This window comes from Nannospalax galili, unplaced genomic scaffold (genome assembly GCF_000622305.1).
Source record: "Nannospalax galili isolate Female #2095 unplaced genomic scaffold, S.galili_v1.0 scaffold1201, whole genome shotgun sequence".
In the NCBI taxonomy this organism is placed as follows: domain Eukaryota; kingdom Metazoa; phylum Chordata; class Mammalia; order Rodentia; family Spalacidae; genus Nannospalax; species Nannospalax galili.
In genome coordinates, this window is record NW_008344558.1 from 84,101 (window position 1) to 102,574 (window position 18,474).

Below are 18,474 nucleotides of genomic sequence, written 5' to 3' on the forward strand. Positions count from 1 at the left end.
GGTTCCCTCTGGTTTTCGTGACTAGCTAGGCATTGTTTCTCTCTTGTATCGTCTCCCCCCTCTATCATGGTTTTCCCACTTAAGGTGCCTGTACTTCCCCCCCTTTCTTCCTTACTAATACCCTTGCTCAGATCTCTCTCTCTCTCTCTCTCTCTCATTTCCTTTAGTGCATAGAGATTTGCTATGGTTTAACACATGGGGAGATGAAAATTTTAATAGTGACCAACTTGATTGTTTTTCAGTCCGATATGAAATTGATAATGACCTAATGGAATTCAACATTTTAAAAAGCAGCTTTAAAGCTGACAAGGAGGCGAAGCGAAAAGAGATCAGAAATGGATTTCTCAAACTGCGTTCCATCCTTCAGTGCATAGAGATTTGCTATGGTTTAACACATGGGGAGATGAAAATTTTAATAGTGACCAACTTGATTGTTTTTCAGTCCGATATGAAATTGATAATGACCTAATGGAATTCAACATTTTAAAAAGCAGCTTTAAAGCTGACAAGGAGGCGAAGCGAAAAGAGATCAGAAATGGATTTCTCAAACTGCGTTCCATCCTTCAGGAAAAAGAGAAAATCATCATGGAACAGGTAGAGAACCTAGAAGTGTCCAGGCAGAAGGAGATTGAAAAGTATGTGAATGTCACTTCAATGAAAGTAAACGAAATGGATGGCCTGATCGCCTACTCTAAGGAAGCCCTCAAGGAGACAGGCCAGGTGGCGTTCCTGCAGTCTGCCAAGATCCTAGTGGACCAGATCGAGGAGGGCATCCAGAGCACCTTCAGGCCAGACCCTCATCTGCGGCTACACTCCCTGAACTGCATACCCTTGGACTTCAGTGAACTCTCCAGTGCCATCCACAAGCTCTTTCCCATGGAACCCAAGAAGACTTGCTCCTCAAGAGGCTCTCTGCCCACCCAGTATCCCACGCATTCAGAAATGATGATTGCCAGGAAGGTCACATTCAGTACCCACAGCTTTGGCAACCAGCAGATACGCCAGCGAAGCTCCTCCTTGCTTTCTTTCAGTGCCACCAGTGAGAAGGATAGGATGGGTCTGGAGGCCTATGGGAGAGCCCAGTCTGCAGCACCTGTCAAAGCCACAGATGGCCTCTACACCTACTGGAGTGCCACAGGGGAAAACCAGCCTCCACAGAATAGCAACAGTTTCTACAACTGGTACTCATCCAATGATACCTCTGTGAAGACCCCAGGCCCAATTGTCATTTACCAGACTCTGGTGTATCCAAGAGCTGCCAAGGTAAGATGGGGAAGAGCATGGGGTACACAGTGAAAATGAGAGATCAGGAAAAGTTGTACATATCTCTTTGACTCCTAGGATTTGGTCTAGACTCTTTGCAGTCAGCCCATTCAAGGGTAAGTTCCTGAAATGTTAACCTGATTGGTTTAAAACAGTCAATGTATTTAAGGCATAGTGACAAGCACATCTAAAGTCCCTACTCCATAGGCTGCCTCTCTATTGAAAAAGAATCATGGGCCAGGAAAATGGTTCAGTGAGTAAGGTTGTATAAGCATGAGGACCTGAGTTTGGATCCCCAGTGCCCATGTAAAAGCCAGGCATGGTGGCTTCTATAACCCCAGTGCTGGGGAAGCAGAGACAGGAGAATCCTGGGATCTTGTTGACCAGTTAGTCTACTCAAAACAATGAGATCTAGGTTCAGTAAAAGACTTTGTTTGAAAAAATAATAAAATATAAATGAGAGAAGACACCCAACTTCAACCTCTGGCCTCCACACTTGCAAAAATAGGCAAGCACCCACACACACACAAATGTATATATATCACACCAAAAAGAAAGAAAGAAGAAAGAAAAGAAAAAAATGAAGAAGAAGAATGGAAAGCAAGCTGGAACCAAAGTAGTTTTAAAAGACTATTTGGAGAGTTATATTTCCCAGAGGAAAGTCTATAGTGGAGACAATCTAGGAACTGGAGTTAGAAATTCAGTCCCCATTGCCTGTCTGCTGTGCATTCATTTAGACTGCTACTTCCGTAGGTCTCAAACTCCCTGTCGTTTGAAAGATTGAAAGAATGATCCTCCACAGAATTCCAACTCTTTCCTGCTGAGATGCCCCTCTTTTAGGGGCAGTGTGGAAATTGGACCCTCACAAATCTCTGCACCTGCCATCACCTTGCCTCAAGAGACATGGCATGCCATTGATCTTCTTGACCTAACATGGACAGGTGGTTTTTCCTTTGACATATCTTCCAAATCCAGCTGAACCTAAATTGAATTCCTTATGGAGTGCCTTATTCAAAGAGGCAAAAGGACTAATGTGCAACTAAATACTGAATTAAAGTTTCCTGCTTATTTTGAGGTTCCTGGAACAGACACCTCCCAAACTAGTCTATGGCCTGCTTCCATATGACAGAGCTCGTCTTTGACGCCCTCTGGAAGGTATACAGTGTCTTGAAGTCTTGAAGTCTAGAGTAGTGGTTTTCAAACACTTTACCTTCTTAGGTTGTAGATTCTGTTTCTTTATGCTTATTGCAGGCTAAGATTCTGTTTCTCATGAGCTGCCACATGTTGTTAATGCTGCTGTGTTCAGTAGGTAGAATCTAAACACAAGGAAAAGAAGTACAGACCAGCTTTACCTTCCCATCCGACTGAGACATTACAATCTTTGCTTTGAATGCTAAAACTGAAACCAGGAAACACTGTGCCAAGTAGAACAATACCCTCCCAGAGACTATCAAATGCAATGATGTGTCTCTGACCTTCATGTGAGTTACCCGTAAATAAGCAGCTGAATTCCATTTCCAAATGACATTAAATCGGGGGTCGGGAGGAGGTAGAGTACAGGTGGCAGCAGATCAGCCTAGGGCTGGCAGCATGGCTCATCTCAGTGCCAATTCTGGCTTCTTGGGGGTGCACAGGCCCTGTAAAGCAGAAGGGTTGGTGGTGTCTGTTCTATACTCAGATTTGGAGGAGCCACCTGTGCTGCCTAACAGTCATCCCTGGATGAACTTGAGAGAAGGAACCCTACCTAAATAAACAATCAGGCAAGTCACTGGCACTTAACCTACTGCCACACATCCATATTAATGCAAAATAATCACAGATCCCTGTTCTAGGCTCATGAAATGGGCTTCGCCTGGGAATTAAGGTACTCTGGAATGCTAGTGATTATGTCTCTGTTGACATAAGTTACAAATTGCTAAGATATCCTTAAAATTGGTCCTATCAGTTATTTGCAAAATCCTAGATTTTTAAAAATATTTTTAGGTGTGTGTTTTGCCTACGTGTATGTAAGTACACTTATGTGTGTAATGTCCATGGAGGCCAGAAGAAGGCGTCAGATCCTTTGGAACTGGAGTTACAGACAGCTGTTAGTCACCATGTGGGTGCTGGGAACTGAACCTGGGTCCTCTGGAAGAGTAGCCAGTGCTCTTAACTGCTGAGCAATTTCTCCAGCCCCCCAAGAGACTTTTTAACACAATTTTATTCCTAGAAATCATTTCTTAAGAAACAACAAAAAAATTCAGATGAACAGTCCTGTCCAAAGTATACATTGCTGTGTCTATTTGAGAATAGAATTAGAAAAACCTAACTGTTCAAGCACACAAGTACAAATATCTGTTCAGTTATTTCTGGGGCAGTTAAAAATTGTTAAAATTATTTATTTATTTGTTTACTTCTTTATTTATTTACTTATTGTGTGTGTGCATGCATGCATGCCTGCACATACCACAACTCACATCAGAGGACAACTTGAGACAGTCAATTTTCTCCTTCCACTGTGTGAGTCCTAGGGATCAAACTCATGTCCTCAGACTTGATGGCAAGCACCTTTACCTACTGAGCCATCTCCCATCCACTATGGAGCAGTTTTTGGTGGGTTTATTTATTTATTTTTAGTTTATATGTTTGAGTGTTTTGTGTGCATGAATGTAAACACACCACATGCAACGCCTGTGGAAGTCAAAAGTGGGCATTGAATCTCCTGGAACTGGAGTTACAGAGGGTTGTTAGCCACCATGTAGGTGCTGGAAACCAAACCCAGGTCCTCTGCAAGAGCAGCCAGTGCTTTAACTGCTGAGCCATCTCTCTAGTCACTATGGAATACTTTTTAAAGGTGGTGTTTTACTGAATTTGATGATATAAGAAAATATGTAAAATATAAGTGAAGAAAAGAACTTGAAGCCATGCAATCCCACTGTGTGCATTAATATGTTTGCATTCATTCTGAAATAGGAAAAAAGTTGTAATTAACTTGTGGATTATAAGTGATGTTTATTTTCTTACCTTGTGTTTTTTCTGCGTGTTCCAAGTATATTACCATGAATGTGTTTGTTTTGATAATCAGAATGAAAATAAGCTAATTTTATTAAGTTTTATAAATTTATTTGTAAAATGTGGTACTCATAAAATTGTCCATTAATTGTATAACATTTAAATTTATCATAAAAATCTAATAAAAGCATTATAAACATTCCTTTAAAAATATTGTTTCATATATATATAAATATATATATATATATATATATATATAAAAGTTTAGGTGCATCATGATGACTCAGTGAGTAAGTGTGCTTGCCACCAAGCCTGGCAACCTGAGTTCAATCCCCAGCGCCCACATAGTAGAAGGAGAGAACTGACTCCCATAAGTTTCCCTCTGACTTCTACACACACTCCATGGCATATGCACATGCCTGTGTGTATATGTGTATATGCATATGTGCAATAAATAAATGTAAAAAATGCTTATGATAATAAACTATATGCCAGATAGTATCTTATGTTTGAGACTTGTTAATAAATCTCTTCCCAGGAGTTGCTATTTTATGGTTTGGGTTTGAACACACCGTCTTCATTACTGGATATTTCCCCATGAATAAAGAAGGAACTATTTTACATTCCATAGCACTATAAATGGCTGGAATAGACAAGCTTTTCACTTCCCTGACTTCTGTGGTTCTTCTGGAATTCGCTAAATGTATCCTTCCTGAGCCTGTAAAATGGGGTAATGAAATCTGCCTTCCAGGGGAGCATAAGGATTACATGATTTAGAGATGGCAGTGCCTGACGTGGGAATTGATGTATAATAGGTATTCAGTAAATGGTAGCTATCATCATTGCCTCCAGGTTGACTAGCAGTAACAGCACCAAGAAGAGCATTCCTCTGCTGCTGAAATCCATTGCACCTATCACACCAGGCATCCTCTTGTAGTTTTCCAAAACTATCACACACAGTCTAATCCAAAGTCTTAGCAGCTACAGAAGATAAGATCAGCTTAAATTCACAATCAACAGCATGGATCTTTATGGGAAGGACAGCAGAGTAGTGTGTACTGGTGCCCGGCTCATATATGCTTTACTTCCCTAGGTTTACTGGACATGCCCAACAGAAGATGTGGATTCTTTTGAGATGGAATTCTATGAAGTCATTACTACCCCTCCTAACAATGTGCAGACAGAGCTCTCTGGACAAATTCGGGACATAATGCGGCAGAGTCTCGAGCTACATAACCTGACCCCAAACACTGAGTATCTGTTCAAAGTTAGAGCCATCAATGAAAATGGTCCTGGGCAGTGGAGTGACATCTGCAAGGTCTGTGCGCGTTTATTCCCAGATGGAAATTACTTTTATAGTTTCTTGAACTTTAAAAATTTTTAATTACATTTTAAAATTTATTTAGTGTGTGTGCATGAACACACACATGCTTCAGCGTATATGTGGAGACTGGAAAACAACTTGGGAGAAAGGTTTCTCCTTCTTCCTGGGGACCAAACTCGGGTTGTCAGGCCTGGCAGCAAGTGCCTTTACCTACTGAGCCATCTCACCAGCCCCTCAGATGGAATTCCCCGATAGGTTCTGGACTTGGCTTGATTAGGATGATCAGCAGAAATTACAGATTGACTTTCTCTCTCAAAGTCCAGAAAGTTGATTAACTCAGGACCAAAGATAGGACTGCTGGCCTCAATCAGACTTTGCAGATCAAGTCTGAGAATTGCAAGTTCTGCTGTATTTAAAACCATTTGTTCCAGGCATTGTGTTAGAATGCAGAGATACAGAGGAAAAGAAAGCGTAATCTTTCCCTCTGTCATCCTCAGGGACTAGTCAACAAATAATTGTTGTATGAGAAGAATACGAAGTAATTACAGTGTGAAAAAAATTCAAAAGGAGTGCTAACCCCTCTGAAGATAGGGTGTAAGATTTAACAGAGACAGAATCCCTAGCTAAATTAGAATTTCTCATAGATAACCAATAAAAATTGTGGTATGTGTGTCCCATGTAATATTTAAGACATATTTACACTAGAATTCTTTTTCTGTGCATCCAGAATTTAAGGAATAGCCACGGAACAGGTCAGATGAACTATATAAAGGAAAGGACCAAAGTAGTCTTAACTTCTTTGTGACAGACCTGATTCTTCATATTCCCAAAGGATTCACACCTATAAACACAATTGTACTGATATTAAAAGTAGAAGGAGAAGAAAATATCAAGACTGCCAAGAGCTATCTTACTATGTAACTGGGACAGTGTTCCTTGGAATCAGAATGTCTTAACTGGAGATTCTTTAAGAGTGAAAAAGACAAGTCCATTAAGTTAAACTTTGAAAGAAGGACAATTTATGACACTGAGAGAAGGAAGTCTCATGGGACTACTAGGACACACCTTTGATTGGATGTCCAGGGGAACTAGAAAATCATCTGTCTCCTCTCCTCCTCTTCCTCCCTCCCACTTGTTTTGCCTCTCTCCTTTCTCCCCCCTCCCTCTTTCTCTCTTCTCCTTTCTCTGCTTCTCTCTGAATCTGCATCATTTTTAGCCACCCCTTAGTTTCTATTTCCCTAAATTCAGCTTTCTTGTGGTTGAGAATAGTCTTGACCCATGCTCTGACTCATCTTAATTCCAGTGTGGAACAATCTGATTAATCGCATGCTGGCTCCTTGATCAGATGTTTGATGAAAAGAATCTCTAAGGTTGAGAGAGCAACAGACCGGAGGGAGAGTGAGGTGAGATTATGCTGTCAGGTAGCAAGTCTCCAGAATAGGACTGTTCCTATCAGCTCCTGATGAGAAGTTCCTGGGGTCATGTTCCCTCTCCTCTCCACAGAGGTCAGACTCGAATACCAAGGAAGTGGGATGAGAGAACCTGCCTGGGTACTCCTCCAACTGTTCCTCAGTCCATCACACAGCCTATTGGTCAGCTGCCTTCTTAGAGCAGATCACCAAAACTCCACGGCCATGGCGACATTTTGTACTGTATGTTGTTGACTATGATCTTTTCCTTTAATCTAATTCCATCTGCCTTCTCAACTTTTAGGAATCCCTCAAGTGTCTTACCCAAGAATGGCACTCAGTACAGTTAATGTTTTGACACATTATCTGTCATTTCTAGGTGTGAGGAATGGGGATGTCATCATCTGAGGCATGTCATCAGGCTACCATCGTACCCTTTGAGTACTTTTCAGGTGGACACTGTTGTCCGCCTCACACTGAACTCCTTGCAGACAGCATTCTCGCCCAATTTATCTTTCTCCTACAATGCTTACAGTAGCAGTTTGCACATAGCAGCTTCTTAATGGTTATTGGATGAATACATGAGTGAAAATGTGACCAAACAAATGAATATATGAGCAAATGTCTAAATTAAGGAGTGAAGAAATAAACTGATAAATAAAATTAATAATTGCAAAGTACCATAAGATGCCCAAAAGCTAAATGTTTTATGTAATCAGTCAAGAAGTAACATTCCCCTGAAATTATGTTTATGCGAATAATTTTCCCTCTGCGAATGAAAAGGAAATACTTTCCAGTCCCTTTGCATTTTAACACAATATCTAAATGAGCAAAGCCCTAATTAATGAGGTTTTCTGGAAGCTTCATTTTTATCTGACTGGAGGAGCTACAATGTAGATTTTTCCTTCAGAAGTAATTCTTCCTCCTTTCTTTGTGGTACTATTAGCATTCCAGGAGAAACACTGGTTTGCTTAACATTTGTCATGATTTGCATAAGTAAAGGCTTCAATAGCAAATGAAAAGAAGATGGTGTGTTTGAATGACATTTATAAAGCTTCATAAAAGTAATGGCTTTAGCTCTTTCCTATAAAATCGAATTTTTTTTCCTTTGGCACAAGTGCTATGCAAGTATTTCTGAAAGGATTCATTTAAATGCTACAGTGAGGCAGCATAATCATTTCTTATCCCAAATGCAATATTTCCATCATATGTACTTTTGTAAAAGAGGTGAAATAACACCTTTTATATTTGATTTGCATAGCCTAAGATTTGTTGATTTTTTTTAAAGATTTTCTTTGACATGCAACAAGAAAATTAACTATGAGACTTTTTAAAGGTCCCATTTAAAGATCAGCTCTGTGTCGGACATTGTATACTCATTATCACCGATCTCCCCAAACACTGTCTGACGCTTCAGCTGAGGGAGTCAAGGCTCACATAGGGAAAATAAAGGAGGGACTGAGCTGAACCCAGAACTATATCCAAAACCAGAACTCCACCCCCCTGGACCATAATCAGATGGAATAACTCTAGAAAGAGGTAAGCTGAGCTGTGAGGACAGGGCACCTGACTCTAGGAAAACGATGTCAAAGTAGTGAGAGCTGTTTTTCGTTTTCTAATTGTTCATTTGTTTAATTTTTATTTAATAAAGTTTTATTTTTCCAAGTGTACAGTTGGTTGAATCTGTTGAGACATCTTCATCAGCAACTGGGGTATCTCTACCTTTTGTGTTTCTGCTGTAAATTACTTGGGCTCTGTGCTTTGAAACCAGTTTGATAAGTCCTTTGCTTCTTAGCTCCTGATGGGTTGTCCTCGTGGAATCTTCAGTCTCTCGGAGACCACAACTGGGGTAATAAGTTTATACTTGGGGAACTTTCTTACAGAGCCTGTCAAACAGGACTAGGTTGTTGAGCTTGTCCCCAACTTTCCCTTTGGAACACTTCTTTTTGACCTTGCCCCCAGACTTGCTCTGACTTTCTGGCATCTTTCTTCTTGTCCTTGGGCGACATGGTGATGCTCTGTAAGCTGCAACCACTGCAGCCTCACTAAGACGCTGAACAAAAAAGAAGCAGCCGCTCGGTTCACCGACCTGATTGACTTCTGTGACACAGAATCATGTATTGAAGTGGGACTCCAGAACCTGGGTCCAGTCCCAGCCACACGAGGTCGCTAGCTCTATGACAATGGGTACTGTATTGACTTTACTCATCCCTCTTTGCTCACTATCCCTACCTCAGAGCCACCAACATCAAAGAAGCTAATGATCTGTTTTAAAAGGACAGAGACATATGTTTTAGGCAAGTCGTATACCCACTGGCCGCAGTTCCTCCTCCCACTCCCCACTGTGGTTCTCAGTATTCCTGTTGATCCCATTCCTACTTCTGATAATCATCCCCTTACTTTGTTCAACATCTTCCTCCTTTGTAAAGTCTCAGCTAACTTCCATGAGGTCTTCCTGTGACTTAGTTAACTGCGCAACTGTGTGTTGGTTTCCTCTGGCCACTCTACAGCCCAAATCATTACAGTTCTGGAACTCTGAAGTCCAAAATGGTCCTCACAGGAAAGTACCCACAGTGCCATGTTCCTTTTGTGCAGGGGGTTCTGAGTAAAAACCCATTCCTTGTCTTTTCCTGGTCTCCCACATTCCTTAATTCCCAGGCCTTTCTTACATCTCCATAACAGAACCACCCAGCTGGGCCTTTCTCTCACTGCCAACCCTCCCTCAGGCTCTCTTGTGTCTCCACCTCCCACCCAGGAGGACATTTGTGATTACACTGAACCCTCTGATGACTCGGAAAAATCTTCTAGTACAGCTAACTTAACTCCCCCTTGCCATAGAATATAGTCAATGGTTCTGGGATTCAGACAAGGACATCTGTGAGGGACCGTTAGTCTACCTACCACAATCTATAAATGAGATATACTAAATTACAACTGAGGTAGAAAGTCAAATCTGGCAGTACTCACAAATCAGTGCTTTTCTGGGTTTTATAGCTCTTCATAGAGTGTCATCATTCCTGTCCCCAGCCAATCTGTGAAGGTACTACTTAGTCTGCCAATCCCTCAGTAACTGTGTTCTTAAGATATCAACCTTTGGCTACCCTGGGTCTCTGCAGGGCATCCTCCTTGGGTGCTGGAGGAACGCACACAAAAAAAGGGTGGTCTGCCTGCCATGAAGTCTCTTTTGTAGCTTTTCCTGTCTCAGGCTGAGTCATACATCTTACAGGTTCAGGTTGCAGGGCGGTCTGTGTGACCACCACTGTCCCACCCTGAACCACCCACAGACGCCCACAGCACATGCAGTGGCTCCAGGCCCTGAGACAAAACTTACAAGCCTGATATTCTCTATTTCTTTAGAGCTTGTTTTCCAAAGTGCTCCAGAGCTTCTGGGTAGGTAAAATTCTACTGGTCCCTCCCTACCTGTCCCACATCTAAATAAGCCTGAACCTCGCAAAAGTATAGTTTTTCAATTATGGGGTTTAATTAGTTATACGCCTTGGTCCCTGTCCATCATTAGCACTGATCTTTGTAAAATGTTTATTTTTATGTTCCATTTTGTGACATCTAGCTTATTTGTATCTTTTTGATCTCTTACGTGTTCTTAGAGGTAAGCATTACTGTCTCTTATATGTCATTAATTTACACAAATAGTATTGTGTTACATCTTTTTGTTTCCTGTTTTACCTAAACACTGTGCTGGATAGCTTTAGTGTCAACTTGGCATACCTGGGTTGAGGGAGCCTCAATTGGGGAATTTCCTCCATTGGACTGGCCTGTGGCCATGTCTGTGGGGCATCTTGGACTAGCCTGTGGCCATGTCTGTGGGGATTTCTTGATTGTTGAGTGATGTGGGAGGGCCCAGCCCACTGTGAGTGGTGCCACCCCTGGACCGGTGGGCCTGTGTTGCATAAGAAAGCAGGCTGAGCAGGGGTCAGGGGAGCAAGCCTGTAAGCAGGATTCCTCCATGGCCTGTGCTCCAGCTCCTGCGTCCAGGTTCCTGCCCTGAGTTCCTACCTTGGGCTCCCTGATGAACTGTGACCTGGGAGATGTAAGCTAAATAAACCTTTTCCTCCCCAAGTTGGTAGTGGTCAGAGTGTTTTGTCACAGCAATGGATTAACAAACTAGGACACTGTTCAAATGGTCCCTCCATGTTGTTATGGGCATTTGGTCCCTAAACTGATGCTTCACAGTGTGCATTTGTTCCTTGTATGTCACCTCCCTACTGTGGACACCCAAGTGACCTCCAATGCTACAGTGGATGGCTTTCCAGGTCACACCTTATTATGGAAGTGTAAAAATCCCTGTGGGTTTTTATATGAGTCTGCTAGAGCTGCCATAACAAACTGCTATAGATCAAGAATGCTTGGACAACTGGAATCTACTTTCTCATAGCTCTAGTTGGAAGTCAAGGGATTCCCAGCGACATCGGGTGAGTTCCTCCTGCAGCTTCTGCCCTTGCCTTACAAATGGCTTACTTCTTACTGTGTCCTTGTGTGACTTTTCCCTGTGCATCCCTGATGTCTCTGTTCAAGTTTTCTCTTATAAGAATGACAGCCAGGTTGGATTACAGCCTGCCCTAATGCCTTCATTTTAACTTCATCACCTCTTTAAAGGCCCTTTCACAACAGAGTCATATTTGAGGTACAATGGCTAAGAATTCAACATATGAATTCAACTCATATCAGAAATGTATTGTGATTGAAATTTCTGGGTCATAGAGTAGGTATATACTTAATTTGGCCACACCCATAAATATTTCCCCAAGGAATAGAGGAAAACTTTATTATTTTTATTGAGCTTTTGTACGTTTCATACAACAGTTCTTAAGTTTAGAACCCCTTCCCCACTCATGCCTCCCCATCTCCCCCACCACCAGACCTTGTGTATTCTGATATAAAGGTAATTCCTATCCAATTAAGCATTTGTACACAGATGTCCTTGGGTGCAGATTCATCCAATGGACTCTAGTCAGCCTATCTAGAGCTCATTGGTAAGGCCTATTCTCCCTCACCCAGGCAGTGATCAGTCTCCACCAGTTCCCAGACTAGGGCCAACCTGCCACTCATTTCCTTCTTTCCACTCTGGGTCCTTGTCCAATTGCATTAGCATGGGTCCTGTGCTTGATGCCATCATTGCCATAAGTTCATATGTGCAAGTTTCCAGTGGCCTGAAAGCTGATGCTTTCCTATGTTCATGAACCAACCCTGGCTCTTACAGTTTTCCACCCCCTCTTCCAAAATGGTCCCTGAGCTGTGGGTGGGAGAGCATGACACAGGAGTTGAATCCAGGGACACACATCCTGCAGTCTCCCACTCTTTAAAAGATGGCCAGCTATGGCCTGCTGTGTGCATTGTACTCTGTTGTATAAGGAGGCTTCATTGGTGAGAGCTGGGGGATGCACTAGTTTTTCTGTCTATCCCCTGTTCTACTATGTTCCATGAGTCTTAGGTGTAGAGGTTCCACTGCAGATATGTCACCTAGGTATTGGGCTGTGGTTACAGTGCCACCCATGAGCTCACTCCCATTGAGAGGACCCCAAATCCAATTATCCCTCCCCCCACCAGATATCAGTGCCACTGCTGAACCAGTAGTGGTAGTGGTTAACAACTCCTGTGGGTTATAATGGTTATTCGACTTTAGGGCTGGGTCAGACCATTGATTGATTCTCTCTCTCAGCAGCCTACATAGCATCCTCTAGAACTATGAGAACCAAACTTCAGGTAGAAAGTTTCCAAGTCAGTTCCTGCTCTATTGCTCAAAGTCCTGTGTTTGAAATATGTCCTGTCTTCAGCAGTAGAGTCTTAACTTCCAGTTCTGGGAGATAATCAAGAGCTCTGGCAACAGCCTGTGTTATTTTGGGAGTCTCTTGAACCACTCTGAACAACCACTCAAAAGGAGGTCTCTCCTGTCTTGCCATACAGCCCCAGGTATACATATGCCTTAATGTTCAGGCATCGTATGTGCATTTCTCAGAGGGGTTCAGAGGCAATACATTTCCCTCTGGCTTCCTTAGCCTCCCAAGATCCATTCTCTCTACTCTCCCACCCCCCCGATCCAACCTCCCTCCTTCCTCCCCAGTCCAAGCATTCCTATTATCCCCTTCCTTCCCCCAATAACACCCATTCCTGCCACCCCCCTCTGTTGAGTTCCCTACTCCCCCACCATAGCCCCTTGCCTGTCCCTCCCTCCTCCTGAAAGAAGGGGAAAAAGAGGGAACTGACATTGAGGGGGGAGGAGAAAATTTATATATCAAGTTTTACCTGTATTTACCAAGATGGAGCTTTCTTCTGTTTTTCTAGCCTGGTAGTTATTAAGTCATAGAACTTTATTGTTTTTACATTTTATTGTTACTTTTCAGGATTCCTTCTTCTGTAAATAGCCTGTTAACAGCCTGTGCCCACTTTTCTCCTGCATTGTTATTTTTCTTGGTGATTAATAGAATGTTGTATATCCCTGGTGATGCTTTTAGACACTGCTAGTATTTCCTGTCTTCTGACATTTGTCTATTACCTTTGCTCATAATATGCTTTATGAAACAGCAGAAATCTTCAACTTTGATATAATCTCAAAGTCATAACATTTTTCCTTACTGTTTGACCTTTTGAGGTTTTATTTTTAAAAGTGCTGCCTTTGACTTAGATCACAAAGATAATCTTCTACATATCGTTATTAAATTGATAGTTTCACCTTTCAGATTTACCCTATACAGTCTGCCTTTGGATGTAACTTGAAGAACAGATGTACTTGTTCTGTCAGCTGCTGCACCAGCTTTCCTGACACCGTCTACCAAAGACCGACTTGACTCCATAGCAGATGATAACAAGGCTGCTTTGATCTTATATTCGCTTCCTATATATTTAGGGGTTTGTTTCTGAGTCCTCGGTTACATATTAACATTATGCTTCTTCGACAAAATCCATTTTTGGCTTCAGCAAAAACAGGGCTTCATGCAAGGCAAAAGCCATACTGTATACATGTGACACATTACCCATTGCTGGGCAAATATGGAGACAGTATATGGATACAAGCCTGATAAGATGACAGACATGTGAGCTGCCCAAAGAGCTACTGGGGACAGTGAAGGACTAACAGTACTGTGAGCTATGGAATTAGGAACGGAAAAAATAGAAGATTTGAGGTTTTGTCTTGGACTAGAGTGAGGATCTTCAAAGTCAAAGGCCATGTGTGACATGTAACGTATCTCTTCTTTGTCAGTATACACTGGCTTTACTGTTTTTTAACTTCAGCTTTATGCTGTCTTAATGAACTGCTAAGGTATCTCCAGTACCCTGCTTTCTTTTCAAAGGGCTAAATTAGCTAGTATGGAGATGTATTTGTTCATATAAATTTCAGAATATAAACTTAATTCTGTTTTCAAAAATCCAGATAAAATGATTTGGAAGCCATCAAGTTCTTAAAAGAAGACAATGGATATTTTTGCAACATGCCTGAACATTTATTCAAACTGCCTTATATACACTTTTTAAAGATCTTTTTTGTTTTTTAAAGAGATACTATTCTTTTCTGGTTAAACTAGATAGTTTAGTGAACTTAGGTATGGCGCAAGGATAACAGTCAATAATATTGTGTTATATGCTACAAATTTGCTAAGATTTTAGATGTGTTATCAAAGAGAAAGACAGTAATTATGTAGAATAATGGACATACTGTTTTGTTTCTTGTACTGTTTCACCAAGCATACAGGTATCAAAACATGATACTGCACCCTTTAAATATATCTAGTAAAAACAAATAAAAGAATAGCATATTGACTTTGATACTGTGGGTATTGTTTTATATTTTATTATATTTCTAATAAATGGCTAGCTTAGAGATAAAAAGACTGTTGTTCTTTGTAGATTAATGGATTCTAGCAATCTTCAAAGACTATTATTCTAACAGTCTGTTGATTCAGCTTGTTTTTCTAGGCATAAAATCTTATCATCTATAAGTAATGATGGCTTTATCTTTTTCCTTACAATCTTTGAGCTTATATTTTTACTTTCCTGATCACTTTAGCAAGAGCCTTGAGTCACACATAAAATGGCAGCAGTGTTAATAGATATACTTGTCACTTACTGATATTAAACTTCTTCCATTGAATCACTTTTTTTTTCAGGTTTTTGGTTTATAACCCTTATTAAGGTGAGGAAACTTCCTTCTACTGGTGGAGTTCTGAGGCCTTGTGCATGGTGAATCTGTTTTTTTGCATTATTTGATATATGATTTTTCTCTTTTAGGCCATTATCAATAAGGTGAATTAAATGACTTTTTTATGCCAGGGATTAAACCCAGGACCTTGTCCATGCTCAGAACAAACACTATCACAAAACTTCCCTTCCAGCCCACAGCGGTGACTTTTCTAATGCTAGATTCTATGTACTTTCATGGAACAAACTCTTGGTGCTCATTGTGTGTTACTTTATAGTATTTCAAGATATTTAAGTGAGATTTTCATTAAGTTGTTATATTTTATTTTAGATTATTGAATATATGGTTATAAGTGATCTGGGTTTTTAAGTGTTTGCTTACATTGTTTTTACCTGGTTCTAGAATCAATGTTTCAGATCCAACTTAAAAGGCTCTAGGAAGCTTTTACTCTTCTCTTTCTATAAAGCATTCTTATTAGCATGTGATTTTGGCATAAATCTCCTGGAAAGCAATCTGAGTCTGGGACTGTTGGGGCAAGGGAGGAAATGCAACTGTCATTCAAATTTCTTTAGCATTTCAAGTTGTGTCTGCTGCTTCTGTCCCCTTGTTTGTAGACACACCTCAACTTCCCTGGCCTATTTTATATGACACATCGTCTTTGTCTTTGAAGATCCTCACTCCAGTTTGAGACAAAACCTAAAATCTTCTATTTTTTCTGTTCCCAACCCCATATCTCACAGCACTGTTACCCCTTCACTGACCCCAGTAGCTCTGTATGCAGCTTACATGTATGCTATCTTATCAGGTTTGTACCTATGTGTCATCTCCAATTTTTCCCAGCAATGGATAATATGTTACTTGTATACAATATGGCCTTCACCTTACATTGCATGCAGCCGTGCTTCTGCTGAAGCCAAAAATAAATGTTGTCAAAGTAGAGAGCGTAATGTCAATAATAATTTAAATCCTCCTTTACTTTCCCTTTATATACAAGTATAACTAACTCAATACTTTATCAGAGATGTGCTTTGTATTAATTCTTCATCATCACCCAAACCTTACCCCTACTGCGTCTGCTCATGCACTGCATGTCCTCATTTATATAGGCAGTGGACTCCTTCATCCCTAGCTCCCAACCTTACTCCCTAAAAGCCTCTTCAGCAAATGTGTATTAGGAAGGAATAGGAATGTTATTAGATCAGAGAAATGGAGAAATCCACCACCTTTAGGGTAAGCCTTGGAGAATCACTGTGAAGTTGAATCTATGAGATTTCTAGGGCAGGGGGTGTCCCTCCTTTCCCAGGTAGCACTGCCGATTCACTGACTAGCACAAGCACTCCTCTCTGTATAGGAGAAAACAACTGGAAGATTACAAATTGTGGTCTATTCACCCTTCATCCACTTTTCTAAGACTGTTCTGTATTTTTATAATAATGTTTTTATTGATTCTCTCAGAATCAATTGTATTTTGATCATATTCAAACCCTTCCCCATCTCCTCTCAGATCCATCCCCACCTGCTACCTCCCCCCACATTTCATGTCCTCTTTTTTTTTTAAGTTTCTTTGATCCAATTATGTTTCCCAAATACTTTTAGACATGGATTTATCCCCTGAAGCATAGTCAACCTATCTGGTATCACACTCTTAAAGAAAACTGACTCCCGGGGATGGAGAGATAGCTCAGTGGTTAAGAATACTGGTTGTTCTCGCAGAAGACCCGGGATTGAATCCCAGTACCCACATGGCAGCTAACAACTATCTGTAACTCCAGTCCCAGGGGATCCGACAGCCTCTTCTGACCATGGGCATTACATGACATGGGTGTACTTACCTACATGTAGGCAATGCATGCATATACATAAAATAAAAATAATAAATAAAATTTTAAAAAGAAAAAAGAAAGAAAACTGACTCCCCTGGTAGCTATTAATTGCCAATAGTTTCTCAGCTAGGGCTGGGGCTTTGTGTCACCTCGTCCCTCCATGCTGGGATTGTGTCTGGTGTGGGTTTGAACAGGCCATGTGCATGCTGTCACAAGCACCGTAGGCTTAGAAGTGAGATGGCCTTGTTGTGTGTGGAAAGCACTGTTGTATTTATCCAACACCTCTGGGTCTTTTGAGCCTTCTGCCCCTTCTTCTATAATACTCCCTGAGCCTTTGGGGAGAATGTGATACAGATGTCGCATTTAGGGCTGAGCATTCCAAAGTCTCCTATGCTTTATGCAATGACTGGTTGTGGTCTCTGTGTTAATCACCATCTTCTACAAAAAGAAACTTCTGTGGTGAGAGTCAAGAGATGAAATAATCTGTGGGTATAACAATAAATCATTAGGAGTTGCTTTAATAGTATGTCCATTGATCAGAATAATAGTAATAAGCTAGAACCTTCTCTTTACCATAGCCAATGTTGGGACTATAAGAAAAAAACTGTTATTTTCCTAATACCCCAAACAAGTCATTCTAAATTTAGTAAGAAAATCTAACACATTAGGTAAAATTTATAGCTAAGTTCTGTGAAACAAGCAAGTTTCAGGGGCTAGAAAGAGTCAAAGCACTGTTCTATGGCAAAGCTATTTGGGGTTCAGACTATCATGGCTGTCAGCACTCAGTTATGTGGGCTTCCTTTTCAAGGAAGTAGAACCTGATCTACAGACCACAATGTCACCCCACTAAGGGACATGGTGAAAGTTCTCTAGTTCTCTGAGCGTGGATCTCTTCATCTCTAAAGTGAGACTGATAACCACTCTTCACATGGTTGCCTTGGGGAGTTAATGAGATGGTGTGTGGGGTGGGCCTGGGCTCCTGGGAGCTGCTGTTCCTTGTGACTGGTACCATGCTCTCTTTGAATCCGATTGCAGGTGGTAACACCAGACGGGCGTGGGAAGAACAGAGCTAAGTGGGGTTTGCTGAAGAATATCCAGTCTGCCCTCCAGAAGCACTTCTGAGCCCTTGCAGCACCCCCTCAGAAATGCACCACTCGGAGACTTAAATATACACACATAGATGCATGTAAATGTATTTTTCTCACTACACTCTTCGAGGAGTTTGTAGATGAATGTTTCCACCACCTCTGAGTTTTCCAACAGAAGCCTCCTAAGAGCCAATAAAAGGAAATGTCTGACATCATAATTTGCTGTTGTGGATTCATTACGATGAAACTAAGAGACCAAACATCAACCCTGTAAGTCTCCATCAGCATCAGTGCAGGCCCAGCCTTAGGCTCAGAATTCCGTGGTGTTATATATGTTATATTTGGTGAGCACCATGTGCCTGGGTGATAGATAGAGTTCTCTGTCTCTAGTCCCACTCCTGGGTGTGCATTCTAGTGCAGGCCT

General features: G+C 41.3%; 1 protein-coding gene across 1 annotated transcript in view; it reads left to right on the plus strand.

The window, feature by feature from the left end:
- Positions 1 to 18,268, plus strand: part of Trim42 (tripartite motif containing 42) — a 26,764-nt gene extending 8,496 nt beyond the window's left edge. The window contains exons 3-5 of the mRNA XM_008840714.1: positions 443 to 1,263; positions 5,348 to 5,572; positions 17,998 to 18,268. Of these exons, the coding sequence (XP_008838936.1) occupies positions 443 to 1,263; positions 5,348 to 5,572; positions 17,998 to 18,084 (1,133 nt within the window). The 3' untranslated portion in view covers positions 18,085 to 18,268. The remainder of the gene's footprint in view (positions 1 to 442; positions 1,264 to 5,347; positions 5,573 to 17,997) is intronic.
- The last annotated feature ends 206 nt before the right edge of the window (positions 18,269 to 18,474 follow it).